Source organism: Dermacentor albipictus, chromosome 6 (genome assembly GCF_038994185.2).
Source record: "Dermacentor albipictus isolate Rhodes 1998 colony chromosome 6, USDA_Dalb.pri_finalv2, whole genome shotgun sequence".
Taxonomy (NCBI): Eukaryota; Metazoa; Arthropoda; class Arachnida; order Ixodida; family Ixodidae; genus Dermacentor; species Dermacentor albipictus.
Genome location: NC_091826.1, coordinates 43775759 through 43799401, shown reverse-complemented (window position 1 = coordinate 43799401; position 23643 = coordinate 43775759). Strand labels below are relative to the sequence as shown.

At 47.1% G+C, this 23643-nt stretch overlaps 4 protein-coding genes across 14 annotated transcripts in view; 1 reads left to right on the top strand and 3 right to left on the bottom strand.

Annotated features, from left to right (window-relative positions):
* Nucleotides 1-7794, bottom strand: part of LOC135921985 (uncharacterized) — a 44514-nt gene extending 36720 nt beyond the window's left edge. For 4 of the 7 annotated variants that reach the window (XM_070540416.1, XM_070540420.1, XM_070540417.1 and 1 more), the window contains exons 1-5: nt 7505-7794; nt 6427-6626; nt 5600-5668; nt 4280-4374; nt 1818-1889 (exon numbers count right to left, since the gene is read on the bottom strand). In XM_070540416.1, coding sequence (XP_070396517.1) covers nt 1818-1889; nt 4280-4374; nt 5600-5668; nt 6427-6626; nt 7505-7756 — 688 coding nt within the window. In that variant the 5' untranslated portion in view covers nt 7757-7794. Of the gene's footprint in view, nt 1-1817; nt 1890-4279; nt 4375-5599; nt 5669-6426; nt 6627-7504 lie in introns of those variants that run through there. The other 3 variants (XM_070540418.1, XM_070540419.1, XM_065456391.1) reach the window with 3 other exon arrangements.
* LOC135921984 (sodium- and chloride-dependent glycine transporter 2-like) overlaps nt 5946-23643 on the top strand; it is a 65323-nt gene continuing 47625 nt past the window's right edge. For all 5 annotated transcript variants that reach the window (XM_070540415.1, XM_070540414.1, XM_065456390.1 and 2 more), the window contains exon 1: nt 5946-6116. In XM_070540415.1, the coding sequence (XP_070396516.1) occupies nt 6000-6116 (117 nt within the window). In that variant the 5' untranslated portion in view covers nt 5946-5999. The remainder of the gene's footprint in view (nt 6117-23643) is intronic.
* Nucleotides 11614-15143, bottom strand: LOC135922011 (merozoite surface protein 2-like). The gene is made up of 4 exons (XM_065456417.1): nt 15027-15143; nt 14773-14950; nt 13044-13309; nt 11614-12090 (listed from the first exon to the last, which is right to left on the bottom strand). Exons 2-4 carry the CDS (start codon nt 14806-14808, stop codon nt 11763-11765), a joined length of 630 nt encoding a protein of 209 aa, XP_065312489.1. The 5' UTR covers nt 14809-14950; nt 15027-15143; the 3' UTR covers nt 11614-11762.
* Nucleotides 17009-21354, bottom strand: LOC135922004 (uncharacterized). The gene is made up of 4 exons (XM_065456410.1): nt 21236-21354; nt 20978-21158; nt 19578-19978; nt 17009-17469 (listed from the first exon to the last, which is right to left on the bottom strand). The coding sequence occupies exons 2-4, from the start codon at nt 21011-21013 to the stop codon at nt 17211-17213; spliced, it is 696 nt and encodes a 231-aa protein (XP_065312482.1). The 5' UTR covers nt 21014-21158; nt 21236-21354; the 3' UTR covers nt 17009-17210.

Sequence of the window (23643 nt, the reverse complement as noted above, 5' to 3'; positions counted from 1 at the left end):
GTAACCACAGAAGGTACCACAATTTACGCTTCACAGCGTATGTAGCAGTGCACCGTCATGCATCCCGGAGATGGTTCCTCGGAACGGCAAATTAGGTGGCCGTAGATTAGACTGTCGTAAATGACCTCGATGTGATTGCGCATGGTCCCGCAAGTCTGCCGAATTTCAAGTGGTTGCTTGTCACAAACCCCGTTTTCTCTCTTTACTTCTATGATAATAATGACTAGCATTCCTAGCGCGTCATGGTTCCCCACAACCTGCGTGGTATAGGGTAATCGGCTGTCTCAAGACTGCCTCAGTTTGCCGGATGAAACTGTTTGCCAAAATGTGCTTCCGTAATGGAATACTCGGGCTTGCCTAAAATTCTCTGTATTCGCCGTCTTGCTTTTCGCGCATTACATGGATACTAGAGAAATTGACGGTTGACGTACGTAGCGGCAACAGTGGTAGCCAGTGGCACCTTGATGCTGTTTCTTTACTGATTTAATGCAACCTTCGGACATGGGCTCCATGAAGAGATTGCAAAATATAACAAAAGGAAATAAGGAACAACGCAGCTGAACCTAGAAATTACAGAAGCGCGAATACAATTGTCACACAGCCAAGCGATTCTAGCCATCAATGGCGCGCGGAAGAAATAGCCATTTAAAATTATGTTAGTCCGGGCGAAGTATGGGATTAAAGCATTTTAAACATTGTGGTGAGTTGGTGTCGTCATTAATAGACTATGTTTCATTGAGTGTAGAGGTCCCAGGCAATACAGGCGTGCTCGGGCATCGCGAAAATTAAGCAATGATAAGCCTGGAGGTTTAGCATATGGTGGCAGCTTTGGAAGTGTGTATTTTAGGGAACGCAGTTCAGGAGCCGCGAAGGAACATGTATTCTTAACGTGAAGATTCCACGAAAGGTTGCTAGATAGCGTGACGTCTATATATTCGTAGTTGGCAACTTCTTTAAGTGGGGAAGAGCTGAGCATGTAAGTTTAAGGCATATGTTGTTTTCTTACTCGATAAGGGAATAAAAAGAACAGGTTTCTTTTTCTGCAGTTAATGTCATTCCCCATAATAAGCACTAAGACAGAACGTTATTCAGCCTGTGATTCAGGCCATTTCGGTCGTTAGCACGATTTAATTCATTAGACAAAGCTCGATCGTCTGCAAATAGTCGTATTTGACCAGTTGGCTTGACAACGACAGCAATCTCTTCAACATACAGCAGGAACCATCAGGGGCCCACTACAATGCAAAACCTTATCCCTCCCGCTTAGTTCTAGTATGCGTTACAGGTGCGTGAGGTGCGGGTTTCATTCCCACCGGCGGCAAAAATCTTCGCGTCCAGTTTCATTTTTCCTTTTTCCCTGTAATGTCCACATCAGAAATAAACATAATTGCCTTCTTAAATGACTAACTTCATTTTCAATTTTTTTTTGTAATGACTATATAGAATGCTTGAATTTGCTTACACGTGGGCCGAACTTTTCTCCATCATGACCTCTCATCTTTAGTCTTTTCGCGAGAAGCATCATGCATTTACTTCGTCCTCATGAAGACGCTGCATCGACGTCTGACACTGTGATTATGCCTGATTTAACGTTTGCATTTCGGCAGCGCTCGCTAATTGTGTAGTGAATAATTATAATTCAGATATCAACTTCCGTAACGCTTCGCTGCACTTACATTCCGACGTGTGTGTAGGACCTGCAAGTTGTTAGACTAAGTGTTTAATGACTCACAAGACCAATGGCATTAAGACAATTAGAAAAGCAAATGCCGAAGTACCTATCGAAACAAGGTTTGAAAAAGAGCGAGTTGACTCACGGTCCGGCTTCGGCGCGGGCTCGGCAGCCTCAGAAACCTCAGCAACCTCAGCAGCTCCGCCTGCTTCAGCGTCTGCAAGAAAAGTTTGGACGCAAGTGTTGGAGACAGAGTAAAGGTGTCCTAATTTTAACCGGGCCAATAGATGGCTGTCGATAATCTGTCCAAGCGTTTCTCCTGTCGAGCGAACAATGCGGTCGAATGCTACACTCGCTTCCGTAAAGTGAAGTGCCTTGAAAAAGCAATGGCAGGTGCGTTATTCACACGAACGAACAGAGCGAAGTTCCTCCAGGGAACCGGGAATCCCGCAGGTGACGCTATTCTGAAGTGCATGAATCCTCCGTAGCGTCGGACATCTTGGAGGTTCCGCAAATTCTATGGGCTGTCGCCGCACAAGATTTAAAGCCACTCACACAGAGGGCGCCAACATGTCCCAAGAGATGCCGGCATAGCCGACCAATTGAAGCAATCGCGATTGAATTGTTATGGCTGCAACTGTGATATATCGTCTTGCTGATTACCCTTTTCCGAAAGAAGTGTTTCAACAATAGTGTTGGGACTTTCGCCAAAATTTCTCACGAGCGGTGGCGTGGTCTTTGTCCTCAAAGAACTTGGTCACCGCGAAATAAAGAAAGCTGTTGCTCCAGCGTGCTTTTGTAGACGGTGTTCTGCTCTGGTAAATTTTCACAGGAGCGCTTGCTTTGTTGGCTCAAGAGGAACGCACAACAAGCCGCCTGGAAAGTAATGACAGGTGTTGCGTGTAAGCTTTTCCCGTACGATGTTAGTACTGCAGCAATTGTTTCATGTAAAGGTGTTTAGTTTCGAAAGTATGCGTATGAATAATAAACACAAAACTACTAAAAAAGCTAAACCATTATGTTTAGTGCAATGTCGTTGTGTAAAAGTGATAATGAATTTCATCAAGCTGTTTTATGCTTCCAAGCAGATATTCTTTTTTTAATCTAGAGTGTTAGCATTGAAATTGAACAATCTGAATTTCTCTCCACGAAGGAGGACCGTAACATAAGCTTGCCATAGCATACGGGTATGCTTACACAAGCGACGTGACTCTGGAGCTGGTTGATGAAAAGGGTTAAAATAAGAGGGGAGAAAGACATGCGTAATTAGTGGCGTCACGGTAAAATTTGAAAAGCAACACATTGCATGCTTATATTTTTTTTTTACTTCCGTTCATATTCAGCATTCACACTTTTCCATTGAGTGTTCCACGCGATACATTTCGTGAGAACAGTGTTTGCTTCGGTGCGATGCGTCGGTTATTCATATGAAAACAATATTAGGAACAGGACTGGCCATTTTAATGATCTGAAGTCGCTGCCATTTGAGCTCCCACGAATTCTGCTGGCAGTCAGTGATAACGACAGCATCACAGAGGCAATGGCCAATGGCACTAGGCACTTTCGGTTTCGTAGGCAAAGTTTCATACAGGCCAGTGTTCACACTCACTAGCTTTGCGTCGCTAGAACCTTTACAGCGATACTTTATATGCGTAGGCGAAAAACTATTGGTCCGACCACAGAAACCCTGCTGCGAGTGTATGAGGCGTCGCTTAAGGGGGTATGAGGTGTCGCTTAAGGGGGTATGAGGCGTCGCTTAAGGGGGTATGAGCCATTGCATTCGTCTTACGGAAGGGACGGACAAATTTTTTGTTAGGTAGGAATAGAAATGCTTACGCATTTAAAACATACACATTTATCCACGTAAAATTTGCAGGGAAGGGACACAGAGGGGGACGGGGTGAGGACAATATCATGATGACATAATTATCTCGCACCAAAGGTGTGGGGCGCCATTGCCTACGCCGATAGTGACGTCGCTTTTTCCCACAGCAGAGCGCGCGAGCACCAACCCCTCCCCGACTTCGCAATAGGTTCAAGAATGTTTTCCTCTATTTAATTTAATTGCATGAAATGCGCAGCACTAGTCTGTGTCACTTGGTAACTGCAGTGCATAACCGAGTCGTAAACAATATGATAAATCGTATCAATTAACCCAGCGATAAACACCGCGGCCGCAAATTTCACCTTCGCTTGTTTACGATCTGTACGGGGTGCATGGGCGGTAATTTTTTCTCTTTGCGCAAGAACGTTGTTTACGCGGCCGTCACCCTGCATGCACACTGAAGCGATCACTACGGTTATGTAGAAACTGCAGGGGGTGCGATTTTATTTATGAAAGGTTTCCAAGTTCAAGTCAGAATCCCTGTCCAGTCCCTTTGTGTGTCGCACCACACACGTGACCTATTGGTCTGGGCACGAAGGTAAATGTCATGGTGCAGGAAGTGGCGTAATGTTAGTCGATCATGTCACCAAAAGGTACGGCTCTAAAGGTCGGGGCGTTGACAACTCTATCCAAGTTTGGTGATAATAGGTGAGCCTAACACGAGAACCGTTTGTTAGCTCATTAGCTTGTAAAAATGGCGAACGAGTACTTTTGATGCTTACCATTGGTGAAAAATATGAACGAGAGAAGGAGGAGCCCAACCAAGAGGACCAGGGTGCAGGCGCAGAGCTGAATCATTGCCTCGAGTCCTCTTCTACTGAAAGAAATCGAAAATAAATGAAAAAAAAGTAACTCAGAGAAGACCGATTCGTCTCGGGTAATCTTTTTGTGCGTTGTCACAACATTTTTTTTTCATGACACTTGCCACAGGGGTTCTGCTCTGGCCTTAGAAAACATCTTTTAATTGTAAGCGAGTGAACTGTGTCCCGTATAAAAATCCTTGAGGGCATGTTCAAATTTGCGCTGGGTTTCTGTAGTCTCCATTAGGCTCTCTTCGGAAAAGTGATTGAATCATAAATCAGTCTGATCTTTAGTGGTCTGACACTCTCGTGTGAAAGGTTTCGCAGCAAGCATGCTGATATATTTATTACAAATAAATTTTAGGTCCTTTACACCAGTTGTTTTTGTGCCATTTAATAGCCACATCAGAATCACAGTTCATGTGCCATTGTCCACTCGCTATCGTGGACATGATGCTCTTTGACCATATCTGGCCCTTTCGTGAAAAAACAAATAAATGAATCAGTCAAGAATTCTGGAGCTTGAAAGTGCTTCAGAAATAAGAACGTTAGCTACGAGCTACATTCAAATGGATACAAACTTCGTCTTTGACGATTCTGCCTCCACCTTGCGTACATTTTTCAAACTAATGGTGTATTACTTCCACGCGTTGAGTCGCCCATTCTTTCGTCGCAAACCTACCATCTGTTATTCTCTTGTAAAGCTGCGTTCATGTTCGGTGGTTCCCGGTTCAATGCGCGAGTTAGGTCAGTTTTCTTTAATGGCCAAATTTTCTTTCTGAGCAGACTGCTTGCTCCGAAACTTCGCGCGAGCGCTATATTTAATGATTCTTCATTCAAGGTGTCGCTTTCTGTAAAACTCGCTTGGGTAAAATCTTCGGCACATGCTAAGAAGAAATGACTGATCGGACAACTGGCATAAAATGGTATCAAATACTCGTCAAGTACAAATGGGTGCGTTAGTTTCGTGAATACAGAGGGAGAAAAAACATAACGCGTAAATTACCGCAGGGGGCACCCCCGTAACAATTGTGCTTTGAATGTCCATTAAAGGATAGCATGCTTCGCAGATGTGTCCCAGTAAGGTCAACTTGTACAGCATATCCAACGCCCCCTATGCTCCCCCTATGCTCCAACGCCCCCTGGTTTCATGACGTCATCTAGCGTTGCCCGTGTAAAACAATCTGCGCACCAATTTATCTTCAGTGGGCACGGTGGGCCTTGCCGAGGCATGTCACTCACCAAGCCGTTCTTCTGCTTTGTGCAGGGCTTGCTTCTCTGGGTCGCCGGAACATCGGTTCATCGCCTACCCTATGGTGAAATACCGGCACCGCTTCATCAACCTGACGAACATATCGATCACGAGGGTTGCAATGTGGGCTTGTTGGTAATGCATCTTCAAGGGGACTATGGTAGCGCGATTCAAAGACGGGACAAGAGAAGACACAAAGGTTGAGAGAAGACACAGCGCTTGAGGGACACACTCAAGCGCTGTGTGTGTCCCTTTGTGTCTTCTCTTGTCCCGTCTGAATCGCGCTACCATACTCCCCTTGAAGAACATATCGAGGCACCAACATGGCACGAAGTCAAGCTAGTGGAAATTACTGCCCCTCTCCAGCATGCTACAACGCCCCCTGGTTTCATGACGTCATCTAGCGTTGCCCGTGTAAAACAATCTGCGCACCAATTTATCTTCAGTGGGCACGGTGGGCCTGGCCGAGGCATGTCACTCACCAAGCCGTTCTTCTGCTTTGTGCAGGTTAGTCCTTGCTATTGTACGTTTGGTAGTGACTGTCCTTGCTTGCTTATACTGCCGTGCCCACGACAGTGTTCTAAAATCTGTCGCGAGTGTTTTCATGTTCTAAAGCTTTTGTTGTGTGGGGATGTTGAAACTAACCCTGGACCCACTAACGCCGATTTATTGCATAAAGTTCTTGACGGTCAAAATTTGCTGCGAGAGCAATTAGCCGACTTGAAAACAAAGACAGAAAACATGATAGCTGAAACAAGAGAACTGTTTCAGCGGCTTTCGTATATTAGAGAAAATAGTGTGACTGCGCCGAACTCACGACCCGGGTTGCCCTTCCAAATATGCAGCCTTGGTCTTGGTCCTCAGAGGCAAGGTGTGGGGCCTTCGCATGGGGCCGTGTAATTTGGTGCCTTGCGGGACGCCGAATGGCGCCGGGGTTTCGGACGTGGTGCTGGGCGTGGTGTCGGGCATCGTGCTTGCTGGAGTATGCGCTTCCGCGGTCCCGTGGCCGGATCGGTCCTGGAAGCGGATGTTCGATTGCGAGCGAGCATAGAGCAATGTGGCTTTTAGAGAACGTTCCTGCTGTGCATTGATGGAACGCTATTGATAAATACCATCCGAAGTGAAGCTTTCTTCGTAATTTGTGTCTAAGCGATAACAAAACGGCCACTGCTGCAGTGAGAATAGTTGTGCAAAGCAAGTACAGACCAACGAGTGATACAAAATAAGGAAAAATTCCACGAGAGATTGCGACATGAAGTGATTAACGCTGGTCAGGCGTGCCTCATCTTGGCTCCAACTCGAGAAGGCGGCCGCTAAAAAGCATGCTAATATCTATTGGAATTCTAGGTTAAGATTACCTTAAAGTATTTCAAATTCTTTTCTAGAGCTATACGTTTACATATAGTTAACATACATTATGTGAGCAATACCAGAGGGAATATCGAATTTAGTTTTCAGCGAAGACTACCCGTGATCTCTACATTCGAATGCGACATGTTTGCATGGAACAAGTAGCTTTCCCGTCGAAGATTTAGGGTCGCTCTGCATCTACTCCTTTAAAAAAACATTGCGGTAATGTCCCCTAGCTTTTTCAATAACAGTATCTTGATAATTGTAGAAACTTAAAATGTCAACGAGCGTTTCAGTAAAGGTCATGCGCGACATGTGCGTTTAGCAACAAGAACATGTAGAATGTAACCTCATGTTCCCTTTCATACTGCTCAAGGGGGTCATCCTTGATGAGTTCAGCGTCAAACTAAAGGAACTGTTACTACGCACGAGGCAGCATACGCGAAGTTTAACCAGGAAGAATAAGGATGGCTGTAAAGCACGCTCCTCACAATGCGGGAAAAGAAAAGCAACGTCACAACGTGCTTGGCGTAGACTCTGCTCACCATGGTGGAAGTGCGAGGTTCCACGGTAATAGGAATGACGTGGACACTCGAAGCTCGACCGGTCGTCGCTAGTCGGGTGTCTTCCCCCGTGTTCAGGAATGGAGCGAATATCGCAGGTGGCGGCGGCATGGTCTCAACTGTTGCCGGACGCGGTGGCATCTTTTCGCGTCCGGAAACCTTCAGCACATCGATCAAACTCAGCGTTGTTCTTTTCATGGCTGGGAACTGTAAGAGGCTGTTCCCTCTTTTCATCGGGGGACCGAACGGAAAGAACGTGCTGACAACGCGCTTCTTTGTCGTCTTCTTTCCGTGACAGTCGTAGCACGGGGGGGGGGGGGGTCTCTTGTGTGGCTCAACTGCCTGCTCGAGGTTTCAGGCACGTGTCGCAATATAGTTCACTTTTGAGTACGATCACAGACTCGTAATCGCAAGGCTGTAGTTCCTAGGAGCCGATGATATGCGCATGCGTGTGTGGAAGGAGGTGAGGGAGAGAGAAGCTCTTTCATTATGCAGTGTCATCGACATGATATTGAAAATTCTCTCGGGCGATGCACTCAAATTTGTACTTTTCTTTGGTGTTACGCATCATAGGCATATATATATATATATATATATATATATATATATATATATATATATATATATATATATATATATATATATATATATATATATATATATATATATATATATATATATATATAACGCTTAGTGAATCCGCCAGAAGACGCACCCCACACAATCTTTGGAGGATAGATGGTGAAGAAGAAGGTAAAGGTGTCAGAATGTGGCCATGAATACAAGATTTCACTTAAGTATATTCTGTGCCGACGTTATATTGCCGTCAATATTTCCCTCGCAGTTGATACGGGCTGCACAGAAATGCATGAGGGTAAAGGTGGCGACGCTCACGCCAGTAGCACTTGCATTCGATTTGTAACAACATCATTACTGTAGAAAGTGCGGAACGGTGAAAGAGAGGGTGCAGTCCGAGTTTGGGGAGGGAGAGGGTCGGTCGGCCTGCAATATAAGCCTTAGGTAAATGAGAGTGCGCGTTCGTGAATACTTGACGATACAATTAATGCCAGCAGTCGATAGTAACGCAACGCGAAAAATGCGAAAAAAAAATGTCAGAGATCACCGGCTGCTCAGATTGCATCTTAAATCTGCCAGTCTCCTCTGTATGCAACGCACCTGATAATTCTCCCGATCGGTACTGCAAACTCCCGAACTCTGACCAATCCTTCCCGATTGTACGCACAGGACCATAAACCCACTTAATACAGCCCCACCCCGCTGCAAGAAAAGAAAAAGAAAAAAGCGGCGGAATCCATCTCACGATTAATGTCGACGATAATGCGTTTAGCATTTCATGAATATACCTTCACAATGCATTCCCACTGTCGAAACGAGCTATGTATGAGGAGTGTACTGCGGCGCGATTCCTCTTTCGCGCTTCCGTAAGAACACTCGGCGCCACCTAGCGCCGCCGCCGCGAAGCCTGTGCATGGCCTCCGAAATGCATGGCGCACCGGTGTGTGTGTGAACGCCCGGAAATGCGTCATGCGGCAACCGAGCGCCTCTCTCGCGGATCTTTTTGGATCCGCTGTGCCATCTGGTGGCGCCACCGAGAAGTCCGTGCGTGGTTTCGAAGACAGCTCTGGCGCGCCGGTACCTGCGAACGCGAAATTTGTTGCCTCTTTATTACGTCACGAAAAGTGACCGATGGGATGCCCGGGCCACCCCTCTGGTGTGGTTGTCCTATTTTCTGTTGCCAAATCACGAACTTCTCGACGGTCCCGATGACGGCGGCCGAGGTTGAGGAACAGGCCGCAATAGCGTTGGCCCTGCTGAATGACGGCAGAACGTCGATGTACAGCGATCCGTGATTGGCGGTCCGAGCATTCGCCAAAGTCACCGTCTCGAAATCGGTCTTGCGAATCCTACGGGACAAGGAAATCAAGCAACACACGATCGCGTCTGGTTCCCCGCTCACACGGGACAGATCAAGGACGCCGTGTCCTAGCTCAACGAGTGAGTCCACAGAAGTGCACATTCCGATGGACCTCAATAAAGTTTTCTACTCCTTCGGGTTCTTGACTTCATAATACGGGTTTCTACGTTCTTCCTCGACGTCTGTGACTGTCGTAGCCTACAGGAACACGGCACTTCCTGTTGTACCGACTCTAGCCTGAGGTCAGGATTTATCCAAGGCATGGTGGCGCAGATGGAAGGTCTGTTTAGAAAGAAGTCATGCTATTAAGAAAAAAAAGAAGAATGAATGCTAGTGTGTTGTGTTGGCCCCTCACCTACCCGAGATCCGCAAACCACGAAAGCGCTTACGGCTCGGAGCCAGCCGTGGACTGCCTCTCTTTCGAAAGACTCACCCATCTTACAATCAAGCCCACAACCGCACCGGCAGTGTACTCATTCTCAACACGAAAGTGCACGTGACCCCGTCCAACTGGGGCCACACTTAGACCTGCGAGAGTGAGGCCCACCACCTCCCAGAAACCTGGCCGTGAGCATACGCCACACGACTAGTCTTGTGGTGATTGCAAGATGCGTGATGACAGGCTAAGAATGTTTGGTTACTTTGAGGCAAAGAAGAAACTGCGACAGAACCCTTTCTCACGTTTACTGTTTACCGTATACTGCATTTAGCATTGAATCAGTATAGCGACGCAACGTATTGCCACCGTCGAAAGGAGTTGTGCAGGAGGCGTGAACTGAAGCGGGATTCCTCTTTCGTGCTTTCCCTTTCCTCCCATGCCTACATATATTTTCAAATCAAATAATAATAATAGTCCATACAACACTCGGCGCCATCTACCGCCGTCGCTGCGAAGCCTACGCGTGGCCTCCGTACTACATGACGCATGGGTGCATGCAAACCCTGACAACGATTCCTTCATTTTCCGCTAGCAGATACTCAGCGAGCCAACTTAGCGACAAGCTCATTGAAAAAGCGGCATGCACCCAGTGCTTTTGTGACGCAGCCTGCTAATGCGTCGGGTTAATTGCTGTCCTTGAGTAACTCTTGGGACGCAGGGAAAAGATGGGGAATGCGGGAGATGCCTTGAAGAAACGCCTTGAAGAAGACAAGTCCACGTGTCGAAACGTTGGCTCCTGCATTCACCTTGTTCACGCTTTGCTGATCGTCTTGGGACGCAGGTTTGGCTCTGCTCAGGATCGGAGAAATTTAAGGTATCTTTTTTTGTTCTTTTAGCGCGCCATATTCCCAGTGGCACATACATCTTGACCCAAGTTGACGTCACATTGACTGAAGTCCCACATCTGCAGTGACCCGTGTCGGCAGGAAAGAGCTCCTTTGAATCGAGGCTGGTATGTACGCGTTGGCACATAGTGACTCAGGTTGATTCGATGGTTGGCTTCGAACCCTCTTACCTCAGCACAGAAGCCCGATGCGCTGACCATTCGACCTCTGACCACCCAGTGACAAAGGTAGACGGGAAAATGGTTAGAAACAAAGATAGATAGATAGATAGATAGATAGATAGATAGATAGATAGATAGATAGATAGATAGATAGATAGATAGTTAGATAGATAGATAGATAGATAGATAGATAGATAGATAGATAGATAGATAGATAGATAGATAGATAGATAGATAGATAGATAGATAGATAGATAGATAGATAGATAGATAGATAGATAGATAGATAGATAGATAGATAGATAGATAGATAGATGCCCCCGGAAAGCGTTTGAAGAACTCAGAATGCTGACGCATTACAAAAACGCCTCATGCAGCTTAGCCGCATTTAAAGGGGCCTTTTTATCGAAGTGGACAAAGGCATTTGAAGTGAAAATACAATATTTCGGAAATACTTTGCCACAGGAAGTACTTCAATGCGTTCAGCAAAAGTGGAGTTATTGGCAATCAAACACAGGTTATCTTGTGTTCTCCGAATTATCCTTTTACATATATTTATATAGGAGCACCCGAGCTAAAGGTTCTTCTTAATGCTGCCGCGTTTATGTACCCAAAAGCAATCACGGCAACATGCTAGGGATATGAACAAGTCGACTCCTTGCTGCTGCAGCTATTGTACCCTTTCGTGATTTAAGCACTTCGGCGCTGTGTAGGAATTGTCCGAGATTTCGACAAAATTAATCTTTATTTCGAGACCTGCGACAGAAACTGAACCAAGACCTGCGACAGAAACAGGCCTTTGATCCAGTTACTAAATAAGAATGAAAAATTTACGAATATGCTACGCATAACTCAAGTTCTACAACATTTCGGCGCTCATAAATGCGCGCGCGTTAAGTTGCCGAACTGAAGGGTCCCGGGCAAATGTTTTTTCCGCCCGCGCTTCACTCTTCTCCGCCGCTTTCTCCTCCTCCTCCCATTGGGCAGCGCCGTTCGGCGCCATGGTGCCACGCGAGTCGTCCTCATTGCGGGCCCTCCCAGCTATCTCCGAGGTGTTCGGCCGGACGCCGCCTTCAGTGGTCTCGGACTCGGCCTCGGTCTCACTACTAGCCGTAGTGGTGCGTAGTGGTACGGTACGCACGACCGAGAACCGCATGGTGGATGGGAGGGTCTTCGTGCTCGGAAGCCTGCAAGACCCGAGTGACAGGGAATCGTTATTGCTATTAAGAATTTTTGGGGGAATCTTAATTCAGCTTGCATTAAATGTCTGTGTATCTATGTATTAATGTCCGCGTCTAAACTGTTTCCGTACCCGCCGTGGTTGCTCTGTGGCTATGGTGTTAGGATGCTGAACACTAGGTCGCGGGATCGAATCCCGGCCACGGCGGCCGCATTTCAGCGGGGGCGAAATGCGAAAACACCCATGTACTTACATTTCGGTGCACGTTAAAGAACCCCAGGTGGTCTAAATTTCCGGAGTCCTCCACTACGGCGTGCCTCATAATCAGAAAGTGGTTTTGGCACGTAAAACCCCATAATTTTTTTTCCTGTTTCCCTACAACTTGAGTCAATGGGTAGCCCAAAGTGAGATGGGCAGAGCGTAGGGCTGCGCTGTTGAGGCAGCCGGCTTCAAGAACAATCTGTCCGATCAACTGAAGTCACTGGGCATGAAACACCGGCCATGTCGTGCTCTTCCACAAACATATCTGATGCTAACTTGGATCGCGGTGTATGTTTCAATGCGTATGCGCTACCTTTATGATCATTATATAAAACATGGTATCTACAGTTACGCATCAACGACAACATAGATTGCTAATCGCATTATGGTCATCAATAATCTTTAAGGGATGGATGAACCACCAGGTTTCATTACTGCGCTGAAATCTCCGTGTTTAATTTCAAGTCGGAGCTACGAAGCGCTGTATGGTGTGAAAATCACGGTATCGATTACGAGGCGCTTGGCTAAGTGAAAATCACGGTATTGAGTTCACACGTACATACTCGAGATAAAGGTAACAGTGCGTGTTGTCCGATTGACCCATTTCATACACTTCCTACGACACACCGCCTGCGTTGCGGCTATATGTAGAATGTCCATTTCACGTTCTAAAAAAATCTCCTGTCAAGTTGAACTCACGGCTCGGAGAGGACTTTCAAATCCGAGGTGTCAGCTGTATCCGTGAGGGGCTTGGGCTGGGACTTCAGTGCAGTGCCCGAGAACCTGACGTTCTGTGGAGGGCGTGGAGGAATGCCGGGTGGCGTGATACCGGACGGTGTGATACCGCACGGTAGGCCAGACGGGACAGCAGAAGCGCTGCTGGTCATGGTGCTGGTCGTCGTGTTCGTTCGACTTTGAGTGCCGGAAGTCCAACTACTGGACCAATCTTCGGTGGGCGTGCTTGACTGCGAAGGAGGGTATATGGAGAGTGGTAGGAAACGCTTTCTTCTGTTTATTTCGAGGGACACATCATCATCATCATCATCATCATCATCATCAGCATGGTTACGCCCACTGAAGGGCAAAGGCCTCTCCCATGCTTCTCCAACTACCCCGGTCATGTACTAATTGTGGCCATGTTGTCCCTGCAAACTTCTTAATATCACCCGCCCACCTAACTATCTGCCGCCCTCTGGTACGCTTCCCTTCCCTTGGAATCCATTCCGTAACTCTTAATGACCATCGGTTATCTTCCCTCCTCATTACGTAACCTGCCCATGCCCATTTCTTTTCGTGATTTCAACTAAGAGATCATTAACTCGCGTTTGTTCCCTCACCCAATCTGCGCTTTTCTTATCCCTTAACGTTACACCTATCATTCTTCTTTCCATAGCTCGTTGCGTCGTCCTCAATTTAAGTAGAACCCTTTTCGTAAGCCTCCAGGTTTCTGCCCCGTACGTGAGTACTGGTAAGACACTAAACACACTAGGCATATAATAGGTTTGACGTGTATTTGTTATTTAGGCTTCTAAAGCGCCGAAACAGCCGTGCTGCAAAAGCAGTCTTGGTAGAGGTAGAGATTTATTATTTGACGCACAATAACGAACATGAGGAATGGGAGGGACAACTGCTGTTAGCTTGACGAAGCTCTCACCCCCTGTATCTCGAAAAGGGGTCAGCATTAGGTCATAGAGATATCGATCGATACATGACGTTGCAAACTACCTACAATTCACATATATTGACAAACGTGCAAGGAATAATCACACCAAACATAGGACTACAAAACAAGAATTAAAAGGGATATCCGATAAATATGTTTGCATGAGTAATTCAACGGTGAAGAAAACAGAGCAAGAAATTTACAATAATGTGTAATTTTTTAAGTATGTAACAATGAGGAATTACTTAAAATGAAAGGTATGTATTTAGGATGTCTTTTATGACTTTTGTTTGTGGGCCGCCATTCTCGAAGTTCTGGCACATAAGTTAGTGAAGATCGTAAGCCTGGTAGGAGTAACTTTAGTGATTGAGTAGTGCATCAAAATAACCCTCATACACGGCATGATTAAGCATGCAGCCTACATATACCTAAATATATGCGGTGCTGCACGGCGACGCCAACGCCGACGCCGAAAGATTTGTTCGGAGTGTTCATATAATTGCTATCACTGTAATAGCGATTAATTCATCCCTTCAAGGCCAGTAGGTCCCTTTCTAAAGTAATTTAACGTTTTTTTATATTGACGGAGAAGACACTCGTTGGTGCGTCCCACATAAAACTCAAACCTATCTCTAAGAATGACGTAACGTACGCGAAGTATTACCAGGATGTAAAGGTGCACGCAAATTATAACCGTGGCTCAAAAAGCGCGATCCTCAAAGTGCGCATAAAATGACGTCGCAAAGCTCCTGGATGCGCACTCACCATGGTAGAAGTCCCTGGCTCTACATCGACTGACATGACTCCCCTGAACAAGGCTCCCGTGAGGAGGCCGAAAGGTCAGTCAAGAAAATATCACTTTGGTCGGTGACTGTTTCTTGTTGTCGCCTTGGAAGGACTTGTTCGAGTGGAGCTGGATCAGTGGCACGTCCGCCTGCTTTCCCTGGGTTAAACAAAACACGAGTCGAATATCGTTGCAGGTGGTGGAATGTTGCCGTAAACGGCCACCACCTACTCACCGGCCGAACTCGACTCTCTTCTCTCCACGAGTGGCAGGTCAGAGAAAATACTGTTCCCTGGTTTTGAAGCCACCCCAACGGATGGAACGCGCCGAACGCACTTCTTTTTCGTCCTCTTTGGACGACCGTAGTAATTGCTCGAGCTCGTGCGTTTGGCAAAATAAGCGCGCGCTCTCGTCAGCTCGTAAGTGGACTTGTGTCCCCGTATTGTTTAGCTCTAAATATACTCAGTACAGGGATGAATCGCACGGTGTATTAATTTCTATTACGGGGGGCATAGTACAGATCAGTGGGGTGAAGAGAACTACAGTAGGAGCTTACGCTTTCTCTTCAAATGTATGGAGGCAGACGATAAAGTTCCAGTGTAGCTAATTATGACGTATTGTAAGCATTAAACCGGAACCCACATTCAACAAAGCAAACGCGTTTATATTAGCAAAGCAATAACATTCCCACTTGTCCTTTTTTTCGCGGTATGATGAATGCGTAGCTTATAACACTCGGTTATTCTCTTGCTCGGGACATACGTCGCAATCTTCTGAGAAGAGCACATGATGAAGAAGAAGTGAAAGTGATGGAAATGTAGATCCATAGAGTTTCTCAATGTAGATCCACGCCATATAAATCTGTATTAGCAGTACTAAAGTTATATTGACATTGCTGGGTCAGTTTCAATCAATTCCGGTTACATACGTCTGTAATGGACCAAACAATGCCAGTGCCCATGCCGATGAGAAGTTCTTGCCAAATTATAGAGCACCTTATTACGGTAAGCAGCGAAAAAAAAGGAAAGGAAGAGGTGAGGACGCCACGGAAAATACCGCCTGCCTGCAATGTTAGTCATCTGTAAACGAGGGCTCACGTCGCAACGTAACTTTTTGTTTAACCCATTGCACGTCATGAGTTGACAGCAACACAAAGCATATTTTGGGAGTGAGCGCGACAGATCTGCCATGGAAGAAAATGTGAGTTGCCGCCCGGAGTGTCAGTAACTTCCTTGCGCAACATGGAGAGCCTGCGTGGTTTGGTATATGTTGTCTAAACCTTTTTTCGCCGAAGTGATGTCCGATGCAGGACGCAAGATGTCCACACTAGATATTTTTAGACACGGGGCTCTGAACTGCAAGCTCTAGCTCAGGCCCAACTCCTACGCGGCCTATTCAAATACATGTAAAACGCAAAAACATTTTTCTGAGAAAACCCCTGGACCGATTTTAATGTGAATGTTGTTGCATTTGTGAGAGAAAGTTAAATTCTAGTGACCATTGAAAACGGAATATTGACTTGGGGCCTGAATTCTGTTAAGAGAATTTTCAAAAATTCGGAAGTTTGAAAAACATTGAAGCATGAAGTTTAAAAACGCATAGCTCCGCATCAAGGACAGATATCGCGGTCCTGTGAAGTGCATCTATTAGATCATTGAAAGCGCGAAAATTCGATGTCATGTTTCATATTTCGCGAATTTACCACGCTTTTTACATGGGTTTTGCAAAAGCTGCATTTTCAGGTTGCTAAATGTTTTTCAGAATCATGTGTAACATATCGATTTTGGCAAATTTAGATGTACTGAGAGATGTTTTTCACATAATTGCATTATGATTTTTCGTTGATGAGTTAGAGTTGTAAACTTGATAGTTTCGCTTGTTGAAAATTCTAGATTTTCCCCTATGTTTAATAAAAAATTCCCAACCTAAATCAAGAATTCGAAACCAACAGTCACTAGATTCCGAGTTTTTCATTTAAATGCAACAAACCTTGTCAAATTTGGTGCAGTGGTTGCCGACAAAAACGAATTATCCTTTTACATGTATTTATATAGGAGCACCCGAGCTCAAGGTTCCTCTTAAAGCTGCCGCGTTTATGTACCCAAAAGCAATCGCGGCAACATGCTAGGGATATGAACAAGTCGACTCCTTGCTGCTGCAGCTATTGTTCTCTTTCGTGATTTAAGCACTTCGCCGCTGTGCAAGAAAAGTCCGAGATTTCGACAAAATTAATCTTTATTTCGAGACCTGCGACAGAAACTGAACCAAGACCTGCGACAGAAACAGGTCTTTGATCCAGTTCCTGAGAAAAAAAGAAAATTTTGCGAATATCCTATGCATAACTCAAACTATACGAAATTTCGGCGCTCATATATGCGCGTGCGTTATGTTGCCGAAATGAAGCGTCCCGGGCCAATGTCTATTCCGCCCGCGCTTCTCTCTTCTCCGCCGCTTTCTCCTCCTCCTCCCATTGGGCAGTGACGTTCGGCGCCATGGTGCCACGCGAGTCGTCCTCATTGAGGGCCCTCCCACCTAACTCCGAGGTGTCTGGCCGGATGCCGTCTTCAGTGGTCTCGGACTCGGCCTCGGTCTCGCTACTAGCCGTAGTGGTGCGTAGGCGTACGGTACGCACGACCGAGAACCGCATGGTGGATGGCAGGGTCTTCGTGCTCGGACGCCTGCAAGACCCGAGTGACAGGGAATCGTTATTGCTATTAAGATTTTATGCGAAGCATATTACTAGAGCTCAACCCAGCTCCTCAGGCGCGGTGGTGTCGCCTTCAATACCACGTGACACCATGACGTCGCGACAGAGGAGAAACGGGGCTCCAACTCGCGCCGTCACTCGCGGCGTCGCCTTCAAGGCTGACCACGTGACACCATGACGTCACGACAGAGGAGAAACGGGGCTCCAACTCGCGCCGTCGCGGCGGTTTATAAGCAGCTGCGCTTGGCTCTGCTAGACACTCACGAGGTGAGATGCCTCCTGGAGACAGAGCTGCTCGTTGGAATGAGAAGCGAAGGTTGCGGCGTGCTACAGAGACTGTTTCTAGGTGGCTTTGCTACGGCGCAGCGACTACGCGCCCCGCATCGGACGCGGTGAGCGTCGAGCAACGCAGCGTTCGGCGCGACAACGAAATGTGCGCCTGAGCAAGCGCCGCACGCCGGAGCCGACGCCGACGACACCGGCTTTTCTGCGACACGAGCTCCTTAACGCTGTCGCGTTAAAATAAAGGCTAGTATGCTTCGCATCCAGGGCTTAACCTTAGCCAAGCCACAACCATTTTTTGGGGGAATCTTTTGTATTATTTAATTCACCTTGCATTAGATCTCCGTGTATCTGTGTATTAATGTCCGCGTCTAAACTGTTTCCCTACCCGCCACGGTTGCTCAGTGGCTATGGTGTTAGGATGCTGAACACGAGGTCGCGGGATCGAATCCCGGCCACGGCGGCCGCATTTCAGCGGGGGCGAAATGCGAAAACACCCGTGTGCTTAGATTTCGGTGCACGTTAAAGAACCCCAGGTGGTCTAAATTTCCGGAGTCCTCCACTACGGCGTGCCTCATAATCAGAAAGTGGTTTTGGCACGTAAAACCCCATAATTGTTTTTATGCGAAGCATATTACGAGAGCTCAACCCAGCTCCTCAGGCGCGGCGGTGTCGCCTTGAAACCACGTGACACCGTGACATCACGACAGAGGAGAAGTGGCTTTGGCTCAACTCTTGCAAGACGGGCTGGGTGGGAATCGAACCAGGGTCTCCGGAGTGTGGGACGGAGACGCTACCACTGAGCCACGAGTACGATGATTCAAAGCGGTACAAAAGCGCCTCTAGTGAATGCGGTGTTGCCTTAGAAACGAGCTGTTTCTAAAGCGTGCGTCTCTTGCTCAGGCGCACATTTCGTTGCCGCGCCGAACGCTGCTTTGCTCGACGCTCACCGCGTCCAATGCGGGGCGCGTAGTCGCTGCCCTGTAGCCCATTGTCTTACACCCCTTGGCGGGTCGACGGGAACGCTGTCGCGTTCCACTCTTGAAGGCGAAGCAGTAATGCATGAGTTGTTTCTTCGTCTAGCCAAACCAAATATAGCCAAGCAACAGCAGTTCACCAGGCTAAACAGTGGTTCAACAACTAAAATAAAGGCTAGTATGCTTCGCATCCTGCGCTTAACCTTACCTAAGCCACAGCCATTTTTTTACTGTTTCTCTACAACTTGAGTCAATGGGTAGCCCAAAGTCAGATGGGCAGAGCGTAGGGCTGCGCTATTGAGGCAGCCTGCTTCAAAAACAATCTTTCCGATCAACTCAAGTCACTGGGTACGAAACACGGGCATGTCATGCTCTTCCATAAACATATCTGATGCTAACTTTGATCGTGGTGTATGTGTCAAAGCGTATGCGCTACCTTTATGATAATTATGTAAAACATGGTATCTACAGTTACGCATCAACGACAGCAGAGATTGCTAATCGCATTATGGTCATCAATCATCTTTAAGGGATGGATGAACCACCAGGTTTTATTACTGCGCTGAAATCTCTGTTTAATTTCAAGTCGGAGCTACGAAGCGCTATATGGTGCGAAAATCACGGTATCGATTACGAGGCGCTTGGCTAAGTGAAAATCACGGTATTGAGTCCACACGTACATACTCGAGATAAAGGTAACAGTGCGTGTTGTCCGATTGACCGATTTCATACACCTCCTACAACACACCGCCTGCGTTGCGGCTATATGCAGAATGTCTATTTCACGTTCTAAAAAAATCTGCTGTCAAGTTGAACTCACGGCTCGGAGGGGGCTTTCAAATCCGAGGTCTTTTCCTTATCCGTGAGGGGCCTGGGCTGGGACTTTAGCACGATGCCCGAGAACCTGACGTTCTGTGGAGGGCGTGGAGGAATGCCGGGTGGCGTGGTGCTGGACGGCGTGATACCGGGCGGCGTGATACCAGGCGGCGTGATACCGGACGGCGTGGTACCGGACGGCGTGGTACCGGACGGCGTGATACCGGACGGCGTGATACCGGGCGGCGTGATACCAGACGGTGTGATACCGGACGGCGTGGTACCGGACGGTAGGCCAGACGGGATAGCAGAAGCACTGCTGGTCACGGTGCCGGTAGTCGTGTTCGTTCGACTTTGAGTGCCGGAAGTCCAACTACTGGACCAATCTTCGGAGCGAGTGCTTGACTGCGAACGAGGATATATGGAGAGTGGTAGGAAACGCCTTTTTCTGTTTATTTGGAGGGACACTATAGGCATATAATAGGTTTACGTGTAGTTGTTATTTAGGCTTCTAAAACGCCAAAACAGCCGTACTGCAAAAGCAGTCTTGGTAGAGGTAGAGATTTATTATTTGACGCGCAATAACGAACATGAGGAGTGGGAGGGACAACTGCTGTTAGCTTGAGGAAACTCTCGCTCCCTGTATCTCGAAGAGGGGTCAGCATTAGGTCATAGAGATATCGAAAGATACATTACGTTGCAAACTACATACAATTCACATATATTGACAAACGTGCAAGGGATAACCACACCAAACATAGGAATACAAAACAAGAATTCGAAGGGATATCCGATAAATATGGTTGCATGAAAACAAAGCAAGATTTTTACAATAATGTTTAACTTTTAAAGTGTTTAACAATGAGAAATTACTTAAAATAAAAGGTATGCTTTGAGAATGTTTTTTATGACTTATGTTTGTGGGCCGCCATTCTCGAAATTCTGGCACATTAGTCAAGAACGTAGCGCCTTGCAGGAGTAACTTTAGTTATTGAGTAGTGCATCAAAATAACCCGCATACACGGTATGATTAAGCATGCAGCATACATATACCCAAATATATGCGGTGCTGCGCGACGACACCAACGCCGACGGCGAAAGATTTGCTCGGAGTGTTCATATAATTGCTATCGCTATAATAGCGATTCATTCATCCCTTTCAGGCTATTCAAGTTTGCGTAGTAGGGCGCTTTTTAAAGTAATTTAACGCTTTTGTATATTGATGGGGAAGACACTCGTTGGTGCGTCCCACATAAAATTTAAACCTATCAATAAGCATGACGGAACGTACGCGAAGTATTACTAGGAAGTAAAGGTCCACGCAAATTATAACCGTGGCTCAAAAAGCACGATCCTCAAAGTGCGCATGAAATGGCTTCGCAAAGCGCCTGGATGCGCACTCACCATGGTGGAACTCCCTGGCTCTACATCGACTGACATGACTACCCTGAACAAGGCTCCCGTGAGGAGGCCGAAACGTCAGTGAAGAAAGAAAAATCACTTTGGTCGGCGACTGCTTCCTGTTGTCGCCTTGGAACGACTTGTTCGAGTGGAGCTGGATCAGCGGCACGTCCGCCTGCTTTCCCTGCGGTAAACAAAAAAACGAGTCGAATATCGTTGCAGGTGGTGGAATGTTGCCGAAAACGGCCACCGCCTACTCACCGGCCGAACACGACTCTCTTCTCTCCACGACTGGCGAGTCAAAGAAAATACTGTTCCCTGGTTTTGAAGCCGCCCCGATGGATGGAACGCGCCGAACGCACTTCTTTTTCGTCCTCTTTGGACGACCGTAGTAATTGCTCGAGCTCGTGCGTTTGGCAAAATAAGCGCGCGCTCTCGTCAGCTCGTAGGTGGACTTGTGTCCCCGTATGGTTTAGCTCTAAATATACTCAGTACAGGGATGAATCGCACGGTGTATTAATTTCTATTACGGGGGGCATAGTACAGATCAGTGGGGTGAAGAGAACTACAGTAGGAGCTTACGCTTTCTCTTCAAATGTATGGAGGCAGACGATAAAGTTCCAGTGTAGCTTATTATGACGTATTCTACGCATTAAACCGGAAGCCATGATCAACAAAGAAAACGCGTTTATATCAGCAAAGCAATAACATTCCTACTTGTCCTTCTTTTCTCGGTATTATGAATGCGTAACTTATTACACTCGGTTATTCTCTTGCTCGGGACATGCATCTCGTAATCTTCTGAGAAGATTACTGTCGGAATTCATTCGGATGCGTGCGAAATACGCAAGAAAGAAGGACTGGGTGCCGCTCACTCTGACTCTCGACGGGGCGCCAATTCGTGAAGTGGAGACACTCAGAATATTGGGGATGTGGATACAGCAGAATGCTGGAACATCTCACACCCTACAAAAACTAAAGGCGGTCACAGTAAACGTGGCCAGAATGATAAGGAGAGTGGCAAGAAGCAGAAACAGCCTAACTGAGGGAGAGACCATCAGCCTGGTTCACGCATTCGTAATTAGCCGACTCACATACGCCCTTCCGTATCAGGCCTTCACAAACCAAGAGATTAAACAGGCAAACGCAATAATAAGAAAAGCCTTCAAAGCCGCCCTTGGTCTTCCCGAATGCGCTAGCACAGAGAGATTCGAGGGACTGGGCCTGCACAATACTTTTGATGAGTACGCAGTCGCGACGTTATATGCCGAGAAAGAACGACTTTGTTCTTCAACTCAGGGCAGGGAAGTATTGGCGAGGTTAGGCTTTCCCCTGAGACCCCAGTATTGCGGAGAGGAAACGGCACAGATAGACCACAATGTTCGATCGCACATCGCGGTGGCCCCAATTCCAAAAACATGCACCCCAAGTACCATCCCGGACGACGCAGAGCAAGGGCAAAGACCCTTCACAAACGTTTCGGCATGGGACCGGGGGTGTATTATACGGATGCCAGTCGAGCCAGCTAAGACACTTTCACCATAGTCTCTACATGCAACAACAACATAACAACGGCATCCTTCAAAACCTCCTCGGCATGCGTGGCAGAGGCTGCAGCCATCACCTTGGCCATTCAAGACGCCAAGCGCCAAACCAATTCGGCTGTCATATTATCCGACTCACAAGCGGCTTGCCGCCTGTTTTTACTGTTTTTACAAGGAATGGCACCCAAATCAATGATCAAAATTTTTGACACTCAACTAGAGGGGCACCACACCATCGTGTGGTGTCCGGCACACCAGCGACTGGCAGGAAACGCTAGGGCAGACCGTATTGCTCGAGGGTTGAACGTCCGAGCAACGGCATGGCCTAGCGACGACCTTCCACCGAATTCTCGTGACATCCTCCTGCAGCAAAGGCAGGAGCGGAGACGTTTTGGACATCCTCACTCCGATTTAAACAGCCAACAGGAGAGGGACTGGCGTCTTATTCAGACGAATACATACCCCAACCTGCACCACCTACACAAAATACACCCCATGAGGTTCACTGGCGAGTGCCCGTGGTGCACAGACACACCCACACTAAAACACATTACATGGGGGTGTCCCAGGAGGCCTCCACACATAGACAGTCCCATATTACACGAACATCCACTAATCAGGAATAGGCAGTGGGAGGCATGGCTTGCGGATGAGGGTCGGGAGAGCCAGTTGGCTCTTCTGGACCAAGCCCAGCGAGCCGCTCGTGCCAGTGGGGCCCTGGAATAGGAGATCCAACCATCCTGCCTTATTTTATTTACATTTAATAAAGTTTTACTCTCACTCTCTCTCTCTCTGAGAAGAAAAGATGATGGAGAAGAAGGTAAAGCGATGGAAATGTAGATCCACGCCATTTAAATCTGTATTAGCAGTACTAAAATTATACTGACATTGCTGGGTCATTTTCAATCGATTTCGGCTACATACGCCTGTAAGGGACCAAACGATGTCGAGGCCCATGCCGATGAGACTTTCTTTCCAAATGATAGGGCATCTTATTGCGGTAAGCAGCGCAAAACGGAAAGGAAGAGGTGAGGACGCCGCGGAAAGGCTGTCTGCCTACAATTTTAGTCACCTGTAAACGAGGGCTCACGTCGCAACGTAACTTTTTGTTTAGCCATTGCACGT